Source organism: Polypterus senegalus, chromosome 11, assembly GCF_016835505.1.
Source record: "Polypterus senegalus isolate Bchr_013 chromosome 11, ASM1683550v1, whole genome shotgun sequence".
Classification (NCBI taxonomy): domain Eukaryota; kingdom Metazoa; phylum Chordata; class Cladistia; order Polypteriformes; family Polypteridae; genus Polypterus; species Polypterus senegalus.
This window is the reverse complement of record NC_053164.1, coordinates 42,362,113-42,380,529: the sequence shown is the minus strand read 5'-3', so window position 1 is coordinate 42,380,529 and position 18,417 is coordinate 42,362,113. Positions and strand designations below refer to the sequence as shown.

General features: G+C 41.2%; 1 protein-coding gene across 1 annotated transcript in view; it reads left to right on the top strand.

Moving 5' to 3' along the window:
- Window positions 1-18,417, top strand: part of LOC120538887 (prominin-2-like) — a 125,698-nt gene that overhangs the window by 105,017 nt on the left and 2,264 nt on the right. The window contains exons 18-22 of the mRNA XM_039768469.1: window positions 682-735; window positions 1,165-1,242; window positions 6,593-6,661; window positions 7,087-7,176; window positions 14,679-14,785. Of these exons, the coding sequence (XP_039624403.1) occupies window positions 682-735; window positions 1,165-1,242; window positions 6,593-6,661; window positions 7,087-7,176; window positions 14,679-14,785 (398 nt within the window). The remainder of the gene's footprint in view (window positions 1-681; window positions 736-1,164; window positions 1,243-6,592; window positions 6,662-7,086; window positions 7,177-14,678; window positions 14,786-18,417) is intronic.

The window sequence follows — 18,417 nt, the reverse complement described above, 5'->3', positions numbered from 1 at the left end:
CTCAGCACCACACCAGTTCAGATGGAATGGAACAGTGTGAGGTTTTTATGGTGGCTGGAGTGCCAATTCTGTCACTGACCCCCTGGTTTTTTCACTACAGGTTGGAGGGCCTACATGCAGGGCTGAATGCAGATTAACATCATACCCAGGATGGAGCAATTGCAGGTTAAGGGCCTTGCTCAGGGGCCCAATGGAGCAGAGTCCCTTTTGGAGTTTATGTGATTCGATTGCCAGTGCAGATCCCTAGTCTCAGAGCCACCACTCCATCCCAAGGAATAAGTGTGAAAAATCAACAAAAACATATAAGCTGCTGAGAGCCCATATCTGTATCTGAATTTAACTCGTTTACAAAAGTCAAAAAAACAGGCAAATTATTTTCCTCTTCTGGCACGGTGACCCAGGGGTCCTCACTGCTGCCTTTCAGCTCCCTCATTTGATTAGTTTGTAATTTCTCATTGAGAGCATATGGGATTCTTCTGGGTACTCCAGTCTTCCCTCAGATCCCAAAATTGAGCCGGTGTGGGTGATTTAAGGTGTGTACACAAGTGAGCCCTGTGTTGAGTTTGTGCCTTATTTTGGGTTGGCTCCTAACATCAAGATCCATGTGGTAAAACTGGTTCAGAATCAAGAAAAATGAATACATGTTTTTGTCACTATACTAATTTGTTTCTTTAATTTCAGAGTGTGGTTCAACGTAATGTCAACTTTTTGGTTAATTCTACACAGGGTTTTCAGGTAAAAACAATTTTTTTTTTATCTTAATCGGGATTTAAAATGTAATATTCATGAAGGATGGCACTGATTTCAATTGATGTCAAGACCACTTTGCAAATGCTGCCAAAAGAGTAATACTGATAGCTGCCCAGACATGGGAATTTAGATGGCACTGGTCTATTGTTTGGCCTGCTTACCCGTCATGTCTTCCACCAAATTGGCCTCATACCCTTTCAAAATTGTCCTGCTTCTTTACATGTGAATGATTCTGAATGATATCACAAGTAGAATTTTGCCTGTTGTGATGAGGTCTTCTCCTAATCGACATGTTTAGTATGTCTGATAATGTTCAGAATTTAAAATCAGTATAAGATAAGGCATAATTTCACTGATGATGTTTCAGCCACGGGGAAAAATAAAATTTGGATAATGTTTTCTTTTTTCTTCTAGAGCAACATTGGAGGAACACTGGATAGCATTGCCAATCTTCAGCTGAGGCTTAATAATGTGACTGACATTGTGAAAAATGTAAGATATTTTATTGTGCCTTTACTTTTCTTGACTTTGTTAAGTGTCTTAACCAATCTCAGTGTACACTGAGATACTGGTGTTTAAGTGTGTGGAAAGGATTTATGGTCACAGACATTGCTGGAAGTATACCAACAAATTAAATTGAACCATACACATCAAACAGTTAACACGTAAAGGAAATAACTGCATTTATGTATAAATCTGTCTTAAAACACGGTCGGATTTTCATCTAAATTAACATAATCAACAAACACAGTATGTTTTAACTAATAACACACAAATTATTGTATTGCTCTTCTACATATTGATTACATCATTCAAACATTCACGAGTGTACAGTAGGTTGGAAAAAGTATGTGAAACCCTAGGCTGCTTACGCCAACAAATAAGTAACTGGAGTCAGGAGTCAGCAAACCTGGAGTCCAACCAATGAAAGAGGACTGGAGGTGTGGCTTAGAGGTACTTTAACCTATAAAATAAAAGACTTAAACATTTTCCTATTTACATGAAGCATCCGGTTCTATGAAGCATGCCTAGCAAAACAGAGATCTCAGCAGATCTATGATCAAGAATTGCTGAATTTTATAAAGTGGGAAGTGTTATGAAGTCATTTCAACGATCTTGGATAATTGTCAGTCCATAGTTATAGAAATTGTGTATAAACGGAGACCGTTTAGTACTCTGGCTGCTCCCTCTAGAATTGGGAACCCAACTAAGATGACTTGAAAAGCACAACACAGAATGCTCAATGAGGTAGAAAAGAACCCTAGTGCCACAGCGAGAGGCTTCAAGGAATCGTGGGAACAGGCTAACACCTCTGAGTCTACCTTACCTGAAACATTGAACAGGCATGGCGTGCATGGCAGGAAGCCACTTCTTTCCAATAAACACATTGCTGCATGCCTGAGGTTTACCACAGATTTATTTACTCTTCACAATGCCATTGAGGAAATGGTTTGTGGAATGATGAAACTAAAGTTGAATTGTTCCGCAAGAATATGCAACAGTACATACAATGTTAAAAGAGCATAGCCAAGCAACATAAAACATCCCAACAATGAAGTAAGGTGAAGGAAGTATCATTATTTGGGGCTGCTGTGCTGACTTGGGGCCTGGACAGTAGGACATCCTGCAGGATAATGTCAGGGTGGCTGTCTGCCAGCTGAGGTTTCAGTAGAAGTTGGGTAAGTCAGCAGGGTAATGGCACTAAACATCAAAGTAAATCTACTACAGAATGGCTTCAAAAAAAGACAAGTCCCCATTTTGGAGTGACCAAGTAATAACCCAAAGCTTAGCCCAGTAAAGGAAGCTGTTCACACCAGGAAGCCTAAGAATATGGCTGAATGAAAGCAACTCAGTAAGGATGAATGGTCAAAAGCTTCCTGAACATTAGGTAGTTTTGACCTACAGCTACTGGAAGTTCTAGATAGCGGTTATTAGTGCCAAAGAAGGTTCAGCCATTTATTAAATCCAATTCACTTACTTCTTCCACAGCACATGGTGAATGTTTGATGGGTGTGTTCAATAAAGACATGAAAAATTATAATTGTTTCTGTGTTTGTCTATGTTTGTTATGTGTTTAACATATGTTTAGATGTATTATTGTGTTTTTTGCCTTTGTATTATTTTTTTTATATTGTTTAATGTTTCTGTCGATTTTGTTTATAATTGGCTAATTTATAGTACTGTGTCTTTACATTTACTTATATTCCCTGTTTCTTGTGGTTGGAGCCCTAAGAGGCAGGGCCACCCTTACATCACCATTCCTGGCCATTTAGGTCAAAGCAGTGGGAGAGTTCAGGCTTGGTTTGTCTGAGTGTTTCTTGTGGGTTTCTTTTCATAAAGTTGTTGAATAGACCATATGGATGAAAAAGCTGTTAAAAGGTTTAAAGATATGGATATTCCAATTAGTAAAACAGAAGCTGGTAAAATCATAAATTACTGGGTTATGGCAAAATTTGTGGGATAATTGGAAGTAAGGCAAGTTAATTGACTGTGTAGAGTACATACAACTGTAAGAAATGTGGGGTAAGGTGAAAAAACAAGAAGGGAGAGAATAATTCTGATTATGTTAAGAATAGAGGCTTATTCTGATAAACTGGAAGAACCCAAACTGGGAAACCGATGTGTTATACTATTTGAAATTGGAAAAAATCAAATACTCAGTTAGAGGATCCGTACAGACTTTTTTCAAAACATGGCAGGATCTAATCAGTAATATTTTAAAATAAGCTCTTAAAGCACAGAGGAAGCAGTTATTTCCGTATTTCTATGTCTTATGCATCCATCTCATCAAATTTATTAATTTAGGTATGTTTACAAGCATTAAATTTCACGCCTTTTGCCTTGCTCTCTCTCTCAGGGGTGGGGATCGATTTGTTCTTAACTCAATTTTACTTTTTCTAAAAAATTGATTGATTTGTATGGATTGCAATAAAATTAATAAAACTTCAAAAAAAAAAAAAAAGAATAGGACGCCCAGGGCTTAATTATTTGCATGACCAACATAAAACTGTAAAACATGTAATATTTCAATATGAAGCAAACAAAGAAGAAAGGAATCAATTACAAAAATCAATTCAGGTAAGGGGACTTAATAGTCTTACTTTAATTGGATATAGAAATAACTTTAGTTCATATCATAGGATAATTGTTATCTATTTGCAATCTATAGGGCTTTTTAGAGTGATTTGTAAAAATGAAGAGGTGTTTTTTGCCCTTCATACTCTGCACCACACTCCAGTCCAGTTGGTGGCAGTAATGCACCATAAATACAGTAAGCCTGCCATTTAAGGTTGTGAAGGAGTTCTTATAAGTGTTGTGTTTTTATTTATTGGATATTCTGGCTTGCTGGATTATTTTTGCTTTGTTTTTAAATATTCTGATTCTGGATTGTGCCAGGGACTTGTTTGCGGTGTACAGTATTGCCTTTTAGGCGTGTCCTTTTGCATCCTTTTTGTTCTTTAAAGATTTTTCTTTTTTTGAATAACTATTTATGATGTCTAAAAATTATTTTGTGGATTGACTTTTCAAGCCAAAGGATTTTGTTACGGTGTCCTTTCCATTTAGAGACATGTTAAAGTTCCTTTAGAATTGTTAAAAGGCATTTTGAACTATTAAGTCAGTTTCCTCATTTCTGGCTCTGTGGAGGCCGCAGCCTCAGGTAGCAGTAGGTGAGCCAACTGGAGTGGGGTGAGGCTTGTTTGGACAGACCAGTAGAGATTCTGTTCTGCTCTGCTGCTTATTTGAAGGCCTCACACCATCTTTACTACAGTCCTGACTTGAAATCATAACACCTGTGACTTAGATGAAGATCAGATCACATTTTATGACCAGTTAATGCTATGTTAACTTTGTGTTCTTTAGCAAGTTCATAATGAAACTAATGATTTACTCCATTAATTTAAGCCATTAATTTATTTGACAAGTTTCATGAGTGTTGTGATCTGGACTCAGAACAGCAAGTGAGGGTGTGAGGCATTCTAAAGGTTCTACAAGCCTAGCCAAACCACCTTTGTCTTCCTAGAATAGGGCTCACTCCAAATGGCTTAACCCCAAACTTAACGGTGTCCTTCAGTCTGCACAAGCCTGAAAGGGGTTAACTCATGAGAATAATATACTTGTTCCACAATTTCAATTTTATCTCAAGAAACAGGAAAAATTGTAGAAAAACTGGTGGCTTGAGAAACCATTCACATTCAAATGAAGAAATTTATTAACAGCTCTGAAATGTGTGGACCTCCAGTCCTTTCAAGATCAAGATTTTAGCCCCAGCAGTTCACGAGTGCTAGCAGGTTGCCATGCTGTAGACATTTGATTCTTAGCAGATGCAGATCTGTTGTTCTTCTTCTTCTTTTTAACACCTAATCAGCTTCACACTCAGCAGATGCTGCTGCTTTTTTTTTTCTCTCTGCCATGTCAGCTTATCAATCAGTTTGTCATAAGAAATACATGAACCTTGATAACATTGAAATAGCTCCTGCTAGCCACATTTTTTGCTTCACATTACATCATTCCCACTGTCCAAAGACATGCAGGTTAGGTTAAATTGTCCCAAGTGTATGCTTGGTATGTGTGTGTGTGTACCCTGCGTTGGGATGGCGCCCTGCCCGGAGATTTGTTCCTGCCTTGCACCCAGTGCTGGCTGGGATTGGCTCTGGCAGACCCCAAAGACCCTGTGTTAGGATATAGCGGGTTGGAAAATGACTGACTGACATTACATCATAAGCTAACAATTAAGATCAAGATCGTGGTTCTAGCTCAGGTTGTCTACGAGTAATCATGTGACAGAGGGGCACAACCTTCAACATTTTTTACACTGTATATATATATATATGAAAAATCTCAGCAAAAATGCTCAAAAAGTAAAAGGAATTGTGTCCCGGGGAATTCTAAAGCAAATAGTCCCAAATTCATAATTCATAACAGAATCTGAAGTCCAGCGCAAAAAAAGTCAGAAGCCAATAACAATATTACAATCACTCCAAAAAACTCCCAAGCACCACTCCTGAGCTTCCCCAGCTTGCAGAGACCAATCTACAAAATAATCTTTACAAATGAAAAGATTTATTCACAAGAATGAAAAATAACATTCTCAAAAATAGCAAGGAAAGAGTTGCTTAAAAGGAAATCTAAAGCAAACAAGTCCAAAAAGAATAATTTAATAACAGAGTGAAATATACTGTAATCAAAACTCTAGAAAGTCTAAACAGAAAACTTAATATTCACTTGACTCCACAAACCTTCCATGCACCTATCTTGAGCTCCCCTTATGCTTTGATTTAAATGGCAAAAGGGTAGACCAGCCACAAAATACAACATAACATAAGGGACATAAGAGAATATTGATTTACGCAATTGAAACACAATAGTTATACATTAAATAATTAGAAAGCAGAATCAAAGAAAAATATGATTTTACATAAACAAACACAAAGAACAGAAACAATGAAAACTTAAATAACAAGAAAAACATTAAATATACCAAAAATAAACTTAAGCCAAAGCAATAACCCTGGCTGAACTGTAACAATTAGTGGATATCATTAATATATTGTTCACCTTAATAAAAGGATAAGAGTCTGCGTGTCTGTCTGTGTGTCCTTCAGTTGTCTAAGTCTCTGTCATTCCAACAGATGGTGCATCACAAACATAAACATTACTGCTGCTTTTACGAATCCTATACCAAATGTCATATAACAGAGATGCGTGCATTGCAAAGTGTACTGCAAACATTAACACATTGATTATTTCGATTTCAGCTCATCTTAGCAGGTAGCACAGTTAGTTTTTATTGTTTTGTTAATGTTTTTGTCTGACTCTAATCTATGTTCTTGTATATTTACAGCAAACAACTTGCTTCTATAATATGGAGCTGAACTACTTTCAGCAGTATTTAGATTGGGTCCAGAGAATGGTGAGTAAATCATGTATTGCTATAAGCAGCTTAGTACTTAATAAATAAGTTTTGTAAAGAAAAAAAGAGAGAAGGTGTTTGATAATTCTAAGAGAATAAGAACTACCTTGGGCCTCTAGCGGCTCAAACCCATGTCCTAACCTGTTTAATTGCATGTGCACCTAGATAATCCCATGTCTGTTTTGAGCTTATCCATTCTTCACATATTCACATGTTTTACTGGACAATCCATTTTTCTTCCACATTCTCTAATGCAGCTCGATGTGTGTGTGTGTGTGTGTGCCAATGGAAGGCTAGACAAGTGAATGGATGAATGAAGGTATATACATTTCCCTTTTAATGCTCGATAAAACTGATTACAATAAAACATCAAATTGCATCACTTTTTCAACATCAATGGACTGTAAACTGCCCTTTGCTTTCAGGTCCTCCAGAACATCCTTTCTTGCCAGCCTGTGTCTGACACCATAAGCAACCTTTACACGATCGCTTGTGAAAATGTGGTGAACCCCTGGGTAAGAAAACTAAGAAAACAGTTTACTAATATTTGTATTATAACTCATAGATGTCAAAAGCATCTTCATTTAGCACTGCTTTCAGTTCATCTTAGGTGAACTGCTGCAGAGCACACTTTGCAAAGGCGCTTCTTTTTTTTGTTGTATTTATTTTTCATCAGTGTCAGCTTGTTGAATTTGGATATCGAAATACGCATTATTATTTGGGTGTGGACCGGAGACGCTTGCTCATATTGCTATGCCCAGTTTTTTTTTTTTTTTTTAATTATTATTCTCCTGTGTACACTAATTTTATGAAAATGGAATAATTAAAATTTGTCACAAAAATACAAAATGTTTCAGGTTAAATGTTTATCAAGCCATACAATATAGCTATTCCTAAAAAAAGAACTTCATAATTCCATCACTTGTTCATTCAAGCAATAGATCAGTTAGTAAATGATCATTCTTATATGACATAATTAAAAGAATTTATCATCAGGTATCTAATAGAACTTGCAAAATTTCAGTACACTACAATATGTATGACACTGTAATTTATTTCTAACACTTTTCCGTAGTAGTAGGATGATGTAGGGTGTTAGCCGTTATGGATGCAATGAGAAGTGAAGTAAAATGACACCTTTTATTGGCTAAACGGACAGATTACAATATGCCACTTTTGAGGCAACTCAGGGGTCTTCTTCAGGCAAGTTGTAATCACGACTAGACAGTTAGCTCAAATATGATTTATGCTTCCAAAAAGGGAGCAGCCATTTCTGAATGGACCTTCTCTCATTGGAAGCAAGCTCCAGAATAAACACTGACCTCCGGACGTTAGTGCTCTTAAATAGGGAATGGACTGGAAGCCAGTTGGACGGATGTGACTTCATGTGTCCTTGTCCACTCTAGAGAAACAAAGGCAGACATAACTACCTGCTGTGTTACATTCACATCCTTCCCCATAACATGCACTTGATCAGAGCCACTGGCGTGCTCCCGACATTAGCACCAGAAGTTGCTGCTCGCTGTATGAGTTTAGGAGTGTACTGTGGTTCAACATTATTCTCTGGAAATTGAATCATTAACTTTATTCACCTTCTGTAAATTAATAAACTTAATATCTTTTCTTCTTTTATATTTTATGTGTGGACTATCAGAAAAGAAGGGTGGTCCCAATAACAACTTCTACTTCATCTTCATTTTTTTGCATTTCTATGTGAGGTCAATATGCTTGATCAACCTTCTCCAAATAGCTCAGTCCTGCACCTCCTCTTCAGTCAGACCCTTCTTCCTCCAGATCTTCTTTTACTTTATTCATCCACCTTGACTTTGGCCTCCCTCACTTCCTCCTACCCTGTATTTTTACTCCCATCACTCTTTTGCCCACATATTCATCGGCTCTCTACAACACTTGTCCATACCACTTCAGCCTACTTTCCTGTACTTTATTAGATTGCTCTCCCATTTTTGTTGTACCTCTGATTGTCTGATTTCTTATTCTTACCTTTTTTGTAATTCCACACTTCAATCTCAACATTCACATTTCCCATGTCTCAGCTCAATCAATGCTATTCCTATGACTGTCTTAAATTAACCTTCACCTTAATTCTCTGATCATAGAATACTCCTGATAGTGTCTTCTAATGGTTCCATCCTCACTGCACTCTATGGGTTATCTCTGCATCTAATTTTCCACCTTGGTCTACCACTGATTCTAGATATTTAAACGTACCCACTCTGACTAACTTCTGATAGCTGATCATTAGTAAACCTCATATACAGTACTCTGTTTTCTTCCTATTTATCTTCAGTCCTCTATCTTCCAAAGCCCTTCTCCATTCTTCCAACTTCCTCTCCACTTCCTCTTTCCTGATGCTACACAACACAATATCATCAGCAAAAAGCCTGCACCGGGGGGAACTGGACTTTCATCTTTGCTGCCATGATGAGTGTGAGAAGCAATGCCTTTGAAAATCGATTTGCAATCTGGTTACAATCAGAATTAGAATGCATTTCAAATGACACTATGTCCAGATAACCTTTGATTAGATGACTTCTATAATTTTGCTTCAGAGGAAGGCGTAGTTGGCAGCAAGCTACATTCAAGATACTCTGGGTGATGGTGTCTGCAAATCTCAAATGATTTGATGTCTAGCCACTCATCCATTAACAGAGCCATTGAATTAATTTCACAGTCAAGGGACAAGAGGCATCTGTCCCAGTTCATTACAAGATGCATTTATGGACACACCGACACGTATTTATAACTGTCAAATTTAAAGTTACCATTAACCTAGTAAGGAATATGAATGCAGTTGATTTTTTGATTTTGTGATTAGAATTATAAATGCAATTTCTGCTTTTCTTTTAGAGTATACACAGTGGAGTCAAAAAGTATTCAGGCTCTTTCACTTTTGGCACACTTCATTGCATTGTAGATTTAATTTTAAATGGATACATTGCCAGTTCTGTACTCAATAATACATAATGTCAAAGTCAAAGCATTTTTTCAGAAAGATTTGCAAATTAATAAAAAAAACTTATACAAGAATTCCAACCCTTAATTCAGTACTTTGTAGAAGCCCTCTTACCATCAATTACAAATTCAAGTTTTTTGGGGTAATTCTCCACATGCTTTGCATACTTGGATTTGGGCAGTGTACTGTATCTCAGTTTTCCAAGCAGATCCCCTCAGGTCCTGTTAGGTTGGACGGGAAGTGTCTCTAAACTGCCATCTTCAGATGTTCTACGAGGTTTAAGTCTGGGCTTTGGCTGAGCCACTCAAGGACACTCAAAAGCTTGTCCCAATGCAACTCCAGTGCATGCTTTGGGATATGGGAAGTTTATCCTATTCTTCCTGGCAGATCCTCTCAAGCTCTGTTAGACTGGACATGGAAGGATCTGTAAACTGCAATCCTTGGGCCTCTCCACATAGGCTCAATGAGGTTTATGTCTCAACTTAAGCTGGGTCACCCAAGAACAGTCTGAGACTTGTCTTGAAGGCTCTCCAGCATTATGCTGATTCCATCCAACCATCCTCTTCCGCTTATCTGAGGTCGGGTCGCGGGGGCAGCAGCTTAATCAGAGAGGCCCAGACTTCCCTCTCCCCGGCCACTTCTTCTAGCTCTTCCGGGAGAATCCCAAGGAGTCCCTCCAGCGTGTCCTGGGTCTTCCCCGGGGGCTCCTCCCGGTTGGACGTGCCCGGAACACCTCACCAGGGAGGCGTCCAGGAGGCATCCTGATCAGATGCCCGAGCCACCTCATCTGACTCCTCTCGATGCGGAGGAGCAGCGGCTCTACTCTGAGCCCCTCCCGGATGACTGAGCTTCTCACCCTATCTTTAAGGGAAAGCCCAGACACCCTGCGGAGGAAACTCATTTCAGCCGCTTGTATTCGCGATCTCGTTCTTTCGGTCACTACCCATAGCTCATGACCATAGGTGAGGGTAGGAGCGTAGATCGACTGGTAAATTGAGAGCTTTGCCTTACGGCTCAGCTCCCTTTTCACCACGACAGACCGATGCAGAGCCCGCATCACTGTGGATGCCGCACCGATCCGCCTGTCGATCTCACACTCCATTCTTCCCTCACTCGTGAACAAGACCCCGAGATACTTGAACTCCTCCACTTGGGGCAGGATCTCTCCCCCAACCCTGAGAGGGCACTCCACCCTTTTCGGCTGAGGACCATGCTCTCGGATTTGGAGGTGCTGATTCTCATCCCAGCCGCTTCACACTCAGCTGCGAACCGATCCAGAGAGAGCTGAAGATCACGGCCTGATGAAGCAAACAGGACAACATCATCTGCAAAAGCAGTGACCCAATCCTGAGTCCACCAAACCGACCCCTTCAACACCCTGGCTGCCCTAGAAATTCTGTCCATAAAAGTTATGAACAGAATCGGTGACAAAGGGCAGCCCTGGCGGAGTCCAACTCTCACTGGAAACGGGCTCGACTTACTGCCAGCAATGCGGACCAAGCTCTGACACCGGTTGTACAGGGACCGAACAGCTCTTATCAGGGGGTCCGGTACCCCATACTCCCGGAGCACCCCCCACAGGATTCCCCGAGGGACACGGTCGAATGCCTTTTCCAAGTCCACAAAACACATGTAGACTGGTCGGGCAAACTCCCATGCACCCTCCAGGACTCTGCTAAGGGTGAAGAGCTGGTCCACTGTTCCGACCAGGACTAAAACCACACTGTTCCTCCTGAATCCGAGGTTCACTATCCGACGGACCCTCCTCTCCTGAACCCCTGAATAGACTTTTCCAGGGAGGCTGAGGAGTGTGATCCCTCTATAGTTGGAACACACCCTCCGGTCCCCCTTTTTAAAGAGGGGGACCACCACCCCGGTCTGCCAATCCAGAGGCACTGTCCCGATGTCCATGCGATGTTGCAGAGGCGTGTCAACCAAGACAGTCCTACAACATCCAGAGCCTTAAGGAACTCCTGGGGTATCTCATCCCCCCCCGGGCCCTGCCACCAAGGAGTTTTTTGACCACCTCGGTGACTTCAGTCCCAGAGATGGGAGAGCCCACCTCAGAGTCCCCAGGCTCTGCTTCCTCATTGGAAGGCATGTTAGTGGGATTGAGGAGGTCTTCGAAGTACTCCTCCCACCCACAACGCCCGAAGTCGAGGTCAGCAGCGCACCATCCCCACCATATACGGTGTTGACACTGCACTGCTTCCCCCTCCTGAGACGCCGGACGGTGGACCAGAATCTCCTCGAAGCCGTCCGAAAGTCGTTCTCCATGGCCTCTCCAACTCCTCCCACGCCCGAGTTTTGCCTCAGCAACAACCGAAGCCGCGTTCCGCTTGGCCTGCCGGTACCTATCAGCTGCCTCCAGAGACCCACAGGACAAAAAAGTCCTATAGGACTCCTTCTTCAGCTTGACGGCATCCCTCACAGCCGGTGTCCACCACCTCAACAATAGAGGCACAGAACATGGCCCATTCGGACTCAATGTCCCCCACCTCCCTCGGGACGTGGTTGAAGTTCTGCCAGAGGTGGGAGTTGAAGCTACTTCTGACAGGGGACTCTGCCAGCCGTTCCCAGCAGACCCTCACAACACGTTTGGGCCTACCAGGTCTGACCGGCATCTTCCCCCACCATCGAAGCCAACTCACCACCAGGTGCTGATCAGTTGACAGCTCCGCACCTCTCTTCACCCGAGTGTCCAAGACATATGGCCGGGAGGCCGATGACACGACCACAAAGTCGATCATCGACCTGAGGCCTAGGGTGTCCTGGTGCCAAGTGCACATATGAACACCCTTATGCTTGAACATGGTGTTCGTTATGGACAATCCGTGACGAGCACAGAAGTCCAATAACAAAACATCGCTTCGGGTTCAGATCGGGGGGGCCATTCCTCCCAATCACGCCCTTCCAGGTCTCACTGTCATTGCCCACGTGAGCATTTAAGTCTCCCAGCAAAATGAGGGAATCCCCAGAAGGTATGCCCTCTAGCACCCCCTCCAGAGACTCCAAAAAGGGTGGATACTCCAAACTGCTGTTCGGTGCATACGCACAAACAACATTCAGGACCTTTCCCCCCACCCGAAAGCGGAGGGAGGCCACCCTCTCATCCACCGGGGTAAACCCCAATGCACAGGCTCCGAGTCAGGGGGCAATAAGTATGCCCACACCTGCTCGGCACCTCTCACCTGGGGGCAACTCCAGAGTGGTAGAGAGTCCAGCCCCTCTCAAGGAGATTGGTTCCAGAGTCCAAGCTGTGCGTCGAGGTGAGTCCGACTATATCTAGCCGGAACCTCTCAACCTCGCGCACTAGCTCAGGCTCCTTCCCCTTCAGAGAGGTGACATTCCACGCCCCAAGAGCCAGTTTCTGTAGCCGAGGATCAGACCGCCAAGGTCCCCGCCTTCGGCCACCACCCAACTCACACTGCACCCAACCTCCTTGGCCCCTCCCATAGGTGGTGAGCCCATGGGGAGGAGGACCCACATTACCTCTTTGGGCTGTGCCCGGCCGAGCCCCATGGGTGCAGGCCCGGCCACCAGGCGCTCGCCATCGAGCCCCACCTCCAGGCCTGGCTCCAGAGGGGGGCCCCGGTGACCCGCGTCCGGGCAAGGGAAAACGTTGGTTTGTTGAACCACTCTTTGTCTCATCCCTCACCTAGGACCAGTTTGCCTTGGGTGGCCCTACCAGGGGCATAAAGCCCCGGACAACATAGCTCCTAGGATCATTGGGACACGCAAACCCCTCCACCATGATAAGGTGACGATTCAAGGACCGTTTATGCTGACTGTTGTGCTGAAAGGTGAACCATCGGCCCACTCTGAGGTCATGCATACTCTGGAGCAGGTTTTCTTCAAGGACCTTTCTGTATTGGATTCATTCATCCTTCCCTCAATTATGAACAGTCTCCCTTTCTCTGCACCAAGCATAACATGATGCTGCCACCACCATGCTTCTCTGTAGGGATGGTATTAGAACGTGATGAGCAGTGCCTGGTCTTCACCAAACATAGTGCTTGAATTTCTGACCAAACAGTTACATTTTTTTCTCATCACAGCCGAGAATCTTTTTCCTCATGCAATCCAAGCTGACTGTCATATGCCTTTTACTCAAAAGTGGTTGTAGAGATCACTGTGCTCCTGCTCAAAGCTTTAGAAATGGTTGTGTAAGCGTGTCCTGATCTAGGCCTCAGCACAGTTTGATTACAACCATCTACAGACAGATCTTTGGACTTCATGTCTTGGTTTTTGTCCTGAAATGCAGTGGGAAATGTGGACTTTATGTACACAAGTGTGTGAATACACATATCTCTAGGATAACTAAAAAAAAAAAATCAGGATGCACATGACCACAATTTGGAGAGTCAAAGCAAAGCTTCTAAATACTTACAGTATATGAATAAGAGATTTCAGTTTTTGATTTTTAGTACATTTCCAAACATTTCTGAAAATGTGTTTTCACTTTGTCATTTTTGGTTATTCAGTGTACAGTAGATTGATGAACAAAAATGGCAAATATATTATTTTAAAATTAATTATACAACACGCTAAAATGTGCAGAAAGTGAAGGGGCCTGAATACTTTCTGTATCCACTGTATGTTATCTAATTATTAAAAATCAGATAATTGTAATTTTGCTCATTTTGAAAACAAAGAGGTTACAGCCAAACAAAGCCAATCAACATCTAATCGTTGTCATGTGTAAAGCTGGCACATCCTTTCCATGTCTGCATGGGTTTCTCTCATTTCTAAGGATGTTGGTTAACTGGTGATTCCAAATTGGCCCAGTCGGTATGAGCATAAGTGAGCCTTGCATTAAACTACAGCATTATCCATGGCTGGTTCCTGCTTTGCACCCAATTCTGCCAAGAGTATCATCTGCCCGCCATGACCCTACATTTATTTAAACATTTTGAGAAACTTTCTGTTACTTTTCTGATTAGGTAGGTCATAATAAAAAAGGCTTCTTCCTCGAAGCTGCCCCTTTAAGTATGTGATAAGATGGTCATTCCCATTCATGCCTCATTTTGTCTTCCATTACAGAATGCCTTCTGGTTCTGCCTGGGCTGGTGCACCCTCTTTCTCATCCCTAACATCATCTTTGCTGTGAAAACTGCGAAATACTTCCGCCCAATTAAAACTGGTTCCAGGTCAGTATAATTCAACCTGCCTTTCTTATCTTAGAATGCTGCTATGTGAGTGCACATAAATTTCTAGGCTCCATAACATAAACCTAACTGTTTCAGATTAAATTAAATAACAATTGGCCTAGGATGCCCAGAGGGAGCTGGGCGGTCCCGTGGCCTGGAACCCCTGCAGATTTTATTTTGTCTCTCCAGCCGTCAGGAGTTTTTTTTTGTTTTTTCTGTCCTCCCTGGCATTCGGACCTTACTCTTATTCTATGTTCATTAGTGCTATCTTATTCTAATTCTTACTTTGTCTTTTATTTTTCTTTTCTTTATCATGTAAAGCACTTTGAGCTACATTATTTGTATGAGAATGTGCTATATAAATAAATGTTGTTGTTGTTGTTGTTGTTGCTGTAGGATGAGTGTTATTTTTGGAGAAATGGTGCCAGGGTCCTTTTCAGGGTCTAATACCAGAAGTGTATATATTTTTGCAGAGGGCACATATCTTCTTAAAAAGAGGTTAGCTTCACTGCTAGTGTCTGCTCCTTTCACATATACACTTCAAACATAATATTGGCAGGAGAAACCTTTGCATATTAACCATGCGTGCCCACAGAGGTGGCAACGTGGGGATTGCAATTCTTTAATATGTGCTAAATCTATGTGTAACTGAACAAAACTCTGTTAATATATACCATTCAAAGTCTATATCACAGTGGCAAGTGACACAGTGATTATTAATTATATTAACTGCTCACTGCAATGTGTCCACCAGTTCAGATGCATCTGAGAGATTAATGTTACTTTAGGCACACATTTATACAAAGTGACTTACAAATCAGTGTAATTGTTCAATCAATGTTTGTTTTATAGAGTGCTGTTCACTCCATACTCTGTTATTATACTGCAGTCCTACATAAAGTGAAACATTCAACAGTATAATAAAACATGATAAAAATAATGTACCATTGACAAATATAAAGAGATGTTTGGAAACGATATGAAGTATAGAGTACAAAAGGGCATTGCTTGAACAGATGAATCAAGGGATCTGAGAAGCAAAAATGAGAAATAAGGTACAGTAGGCTCCATTCCAGTGAGGGAACACCAGAACAGTTCTTTAAAGTACGAGTGAAGAAGTGTGTTTAAACAGTGCAATTGATAGAACCTCACAAATAGACTAAAGGAGAGTTTCAGAGAGCACAAGGCACAAAACTAAAAATAATGCTCACCAAGAAATGTGTACTGAAACTTAGTGCAGCAAGAAAACCGTATTTGAGTTTATATGGAGTAAACTCTGCAGATGGAGATTCTAAAATTGTTGATGTTGGAAGTTACTGTAATAGTTGAATGTTATGGAGGATTCTGTGTTTTATAGTAATATGATGATTTCAAACATAAACCTTAACCACCTATAAGTAATGTCTGGAGAGATGCTGGGACAACATTGCTGTTGGATAAATAAATGAGCTTAATGGACTGAATGGTCTCCTCTTGTTTGTCATATTTCTTATGTTCTTATGCTATAGGTGAGGTTGCTGAGGCATAAAATGGCCAGTGCCTTTGGTTCAGGTTATGCATCTCTAGAGGGATTAATTTCTTATTGGATTCTTTACGGTGAGGGTAGCATGGTGGTGCACTGTGAAGTGCTGCTGCCACACAGATCAAGCATCCTAGATTTGAACCCCACACCCAGCTGCTCTGTAAGTGGAGTTGTCACTCCCCGTGTTTGTGTGGTTTTCTGTCTTGGTATTATAGTTTCCCTCCACATCATCAAAGATATGCTGGTCAGGTCAATTGCAGGGCTGTTTTGTACCTTGTGCCCATGCAACTGAAATAGGCTCCATTTCAGCTTTTCACCATGGCCAGATCTACCATCAGGGTTATTTGTGTGCACACCTTGGAGGTCTTCACAGATGAGAGGAAAAATGCCAAATAACAGGCCAAGTCCAAATTTTCACCAACAGCACAGGCAGTCACAAATATCTGCTATCCAGCACACATGCCTTCCTCACTTCAGTCCTCAAGATCAAGGGTGAGTACTGTCAGTTCCTGGGGGGCCACAATGGCTGCAGATTTTTGTTCCAACCCAACACCATCATGAGAAGTCAATAAATGCTGATGAATCACATATAGCTCAACAATGTGTGTTGACATTTTGACCCGTTAATTGCCTATTTTAGTCTTAAACATCTACATTCACTGTTTTTAATTGCTCCTTATTAGCAATTAAATGCAAATGACAAATGAACCAGCACTTCCCCAGCTAGCTTGTTTCCATGTACACTTGTGTGAATTCATCAAGCACGGTTTGGTTTAATAAGATACTTAGAAGAACACTGAAGGGAAAGTGGAGAACTGGAAATTACTCATCCATTTTAGGCTTCAGATCGTTTCAATGAAACAAAATCTACAGTTTAAGAATGACCTGACATTGCAAAGTTTAAACACCAACAAGCCATGATATTAAATTAGACCTATTATTGCCAAGGATTGTTTTCTAATGAACTGGGTTAGAACAAAAACTTGCAACCACTGTGGGCCTCCTGGACAGATGTTGATAACCCTTGCTCAAGATTATATACCTATTCAATCAAACCTAAGTACAAAAACATTTAAAAGGATAATATGAGTGTTGCGTGGTTGATATAGGTGGGCACGAACAGAGCAGATGTCTAATAGATCACTTTTATGAGAATTTGTTGTTGTTCTGTAAAAAAGAAAAAAGGACACATGGATGGTGCTTTGTCTTGATAGAGTACTCTCCCACTTTGTATTATTAATATGTTGCCTTTGTCAGGATGCCTCAGATCTCGCCAACTTATCACTGTTTATAAGGCATTGTACCATATAACTTCTCCCCACCGTCCCTTCTACATCTATAACCTCAAGCAATTAGGTGTAGTAAAAGACAACCAGGAGTTAAGTTACACTTTAAATAATGTATTATTGATAATATTAATAAATAATAACAATATGCAAAGTACATTTGAATAGTGGCAACCATACAACCTGATAAATGGTGATGTGTAGACTTGTTACTTGAAATGCCTCTAGTTAAGGCATCATTTTTGGTCAGCTTTCTTCAGAAAAAGCCACATGCCTTTCTCAATATGGCTGCCGAGCTGTGCATCTCCATTGTGTTGTCCTTTTCAGTTCATAGTGTTTGATGGTCTTTCATCAGTTTGGTGAGAGAGAGAGAGCTGGGTAAAGCAAGAAAATTTATAGGTTTCCTGTCCAACCCCTACAGCCAATAGGGCGTCATAGTACTTAAAGGCTTTTGCTATAAGTCAGTTCCAAACAGCCATACTTCAGACCAATGGAGGGACAGAATACCTTCACATCTGCTCTCCAAACCATGTGTTAAGGTAAAGCTTGGCAGTTAGGCAGCCTGCCTTTCCTGTGGAGGTTGACAGGGAGACTTCAGCAGAGAAATATTTGCCAAACTTGTTTGAGGCACTTCCCTCAACCGTGTTGTAAAATTACTCATTCCTAAAAGGGGGAAAGGGGTTCCTAAACTATCAAACCATTGCTGTTATTATTAATAATGTAACACTAATATGATTTTACTTTGTCTAAGTTACAAATACAAAATATTTATCAACTTGTATGCAAAGTTTCACATCACAACAGATGGTCATTCAAAACAAGTT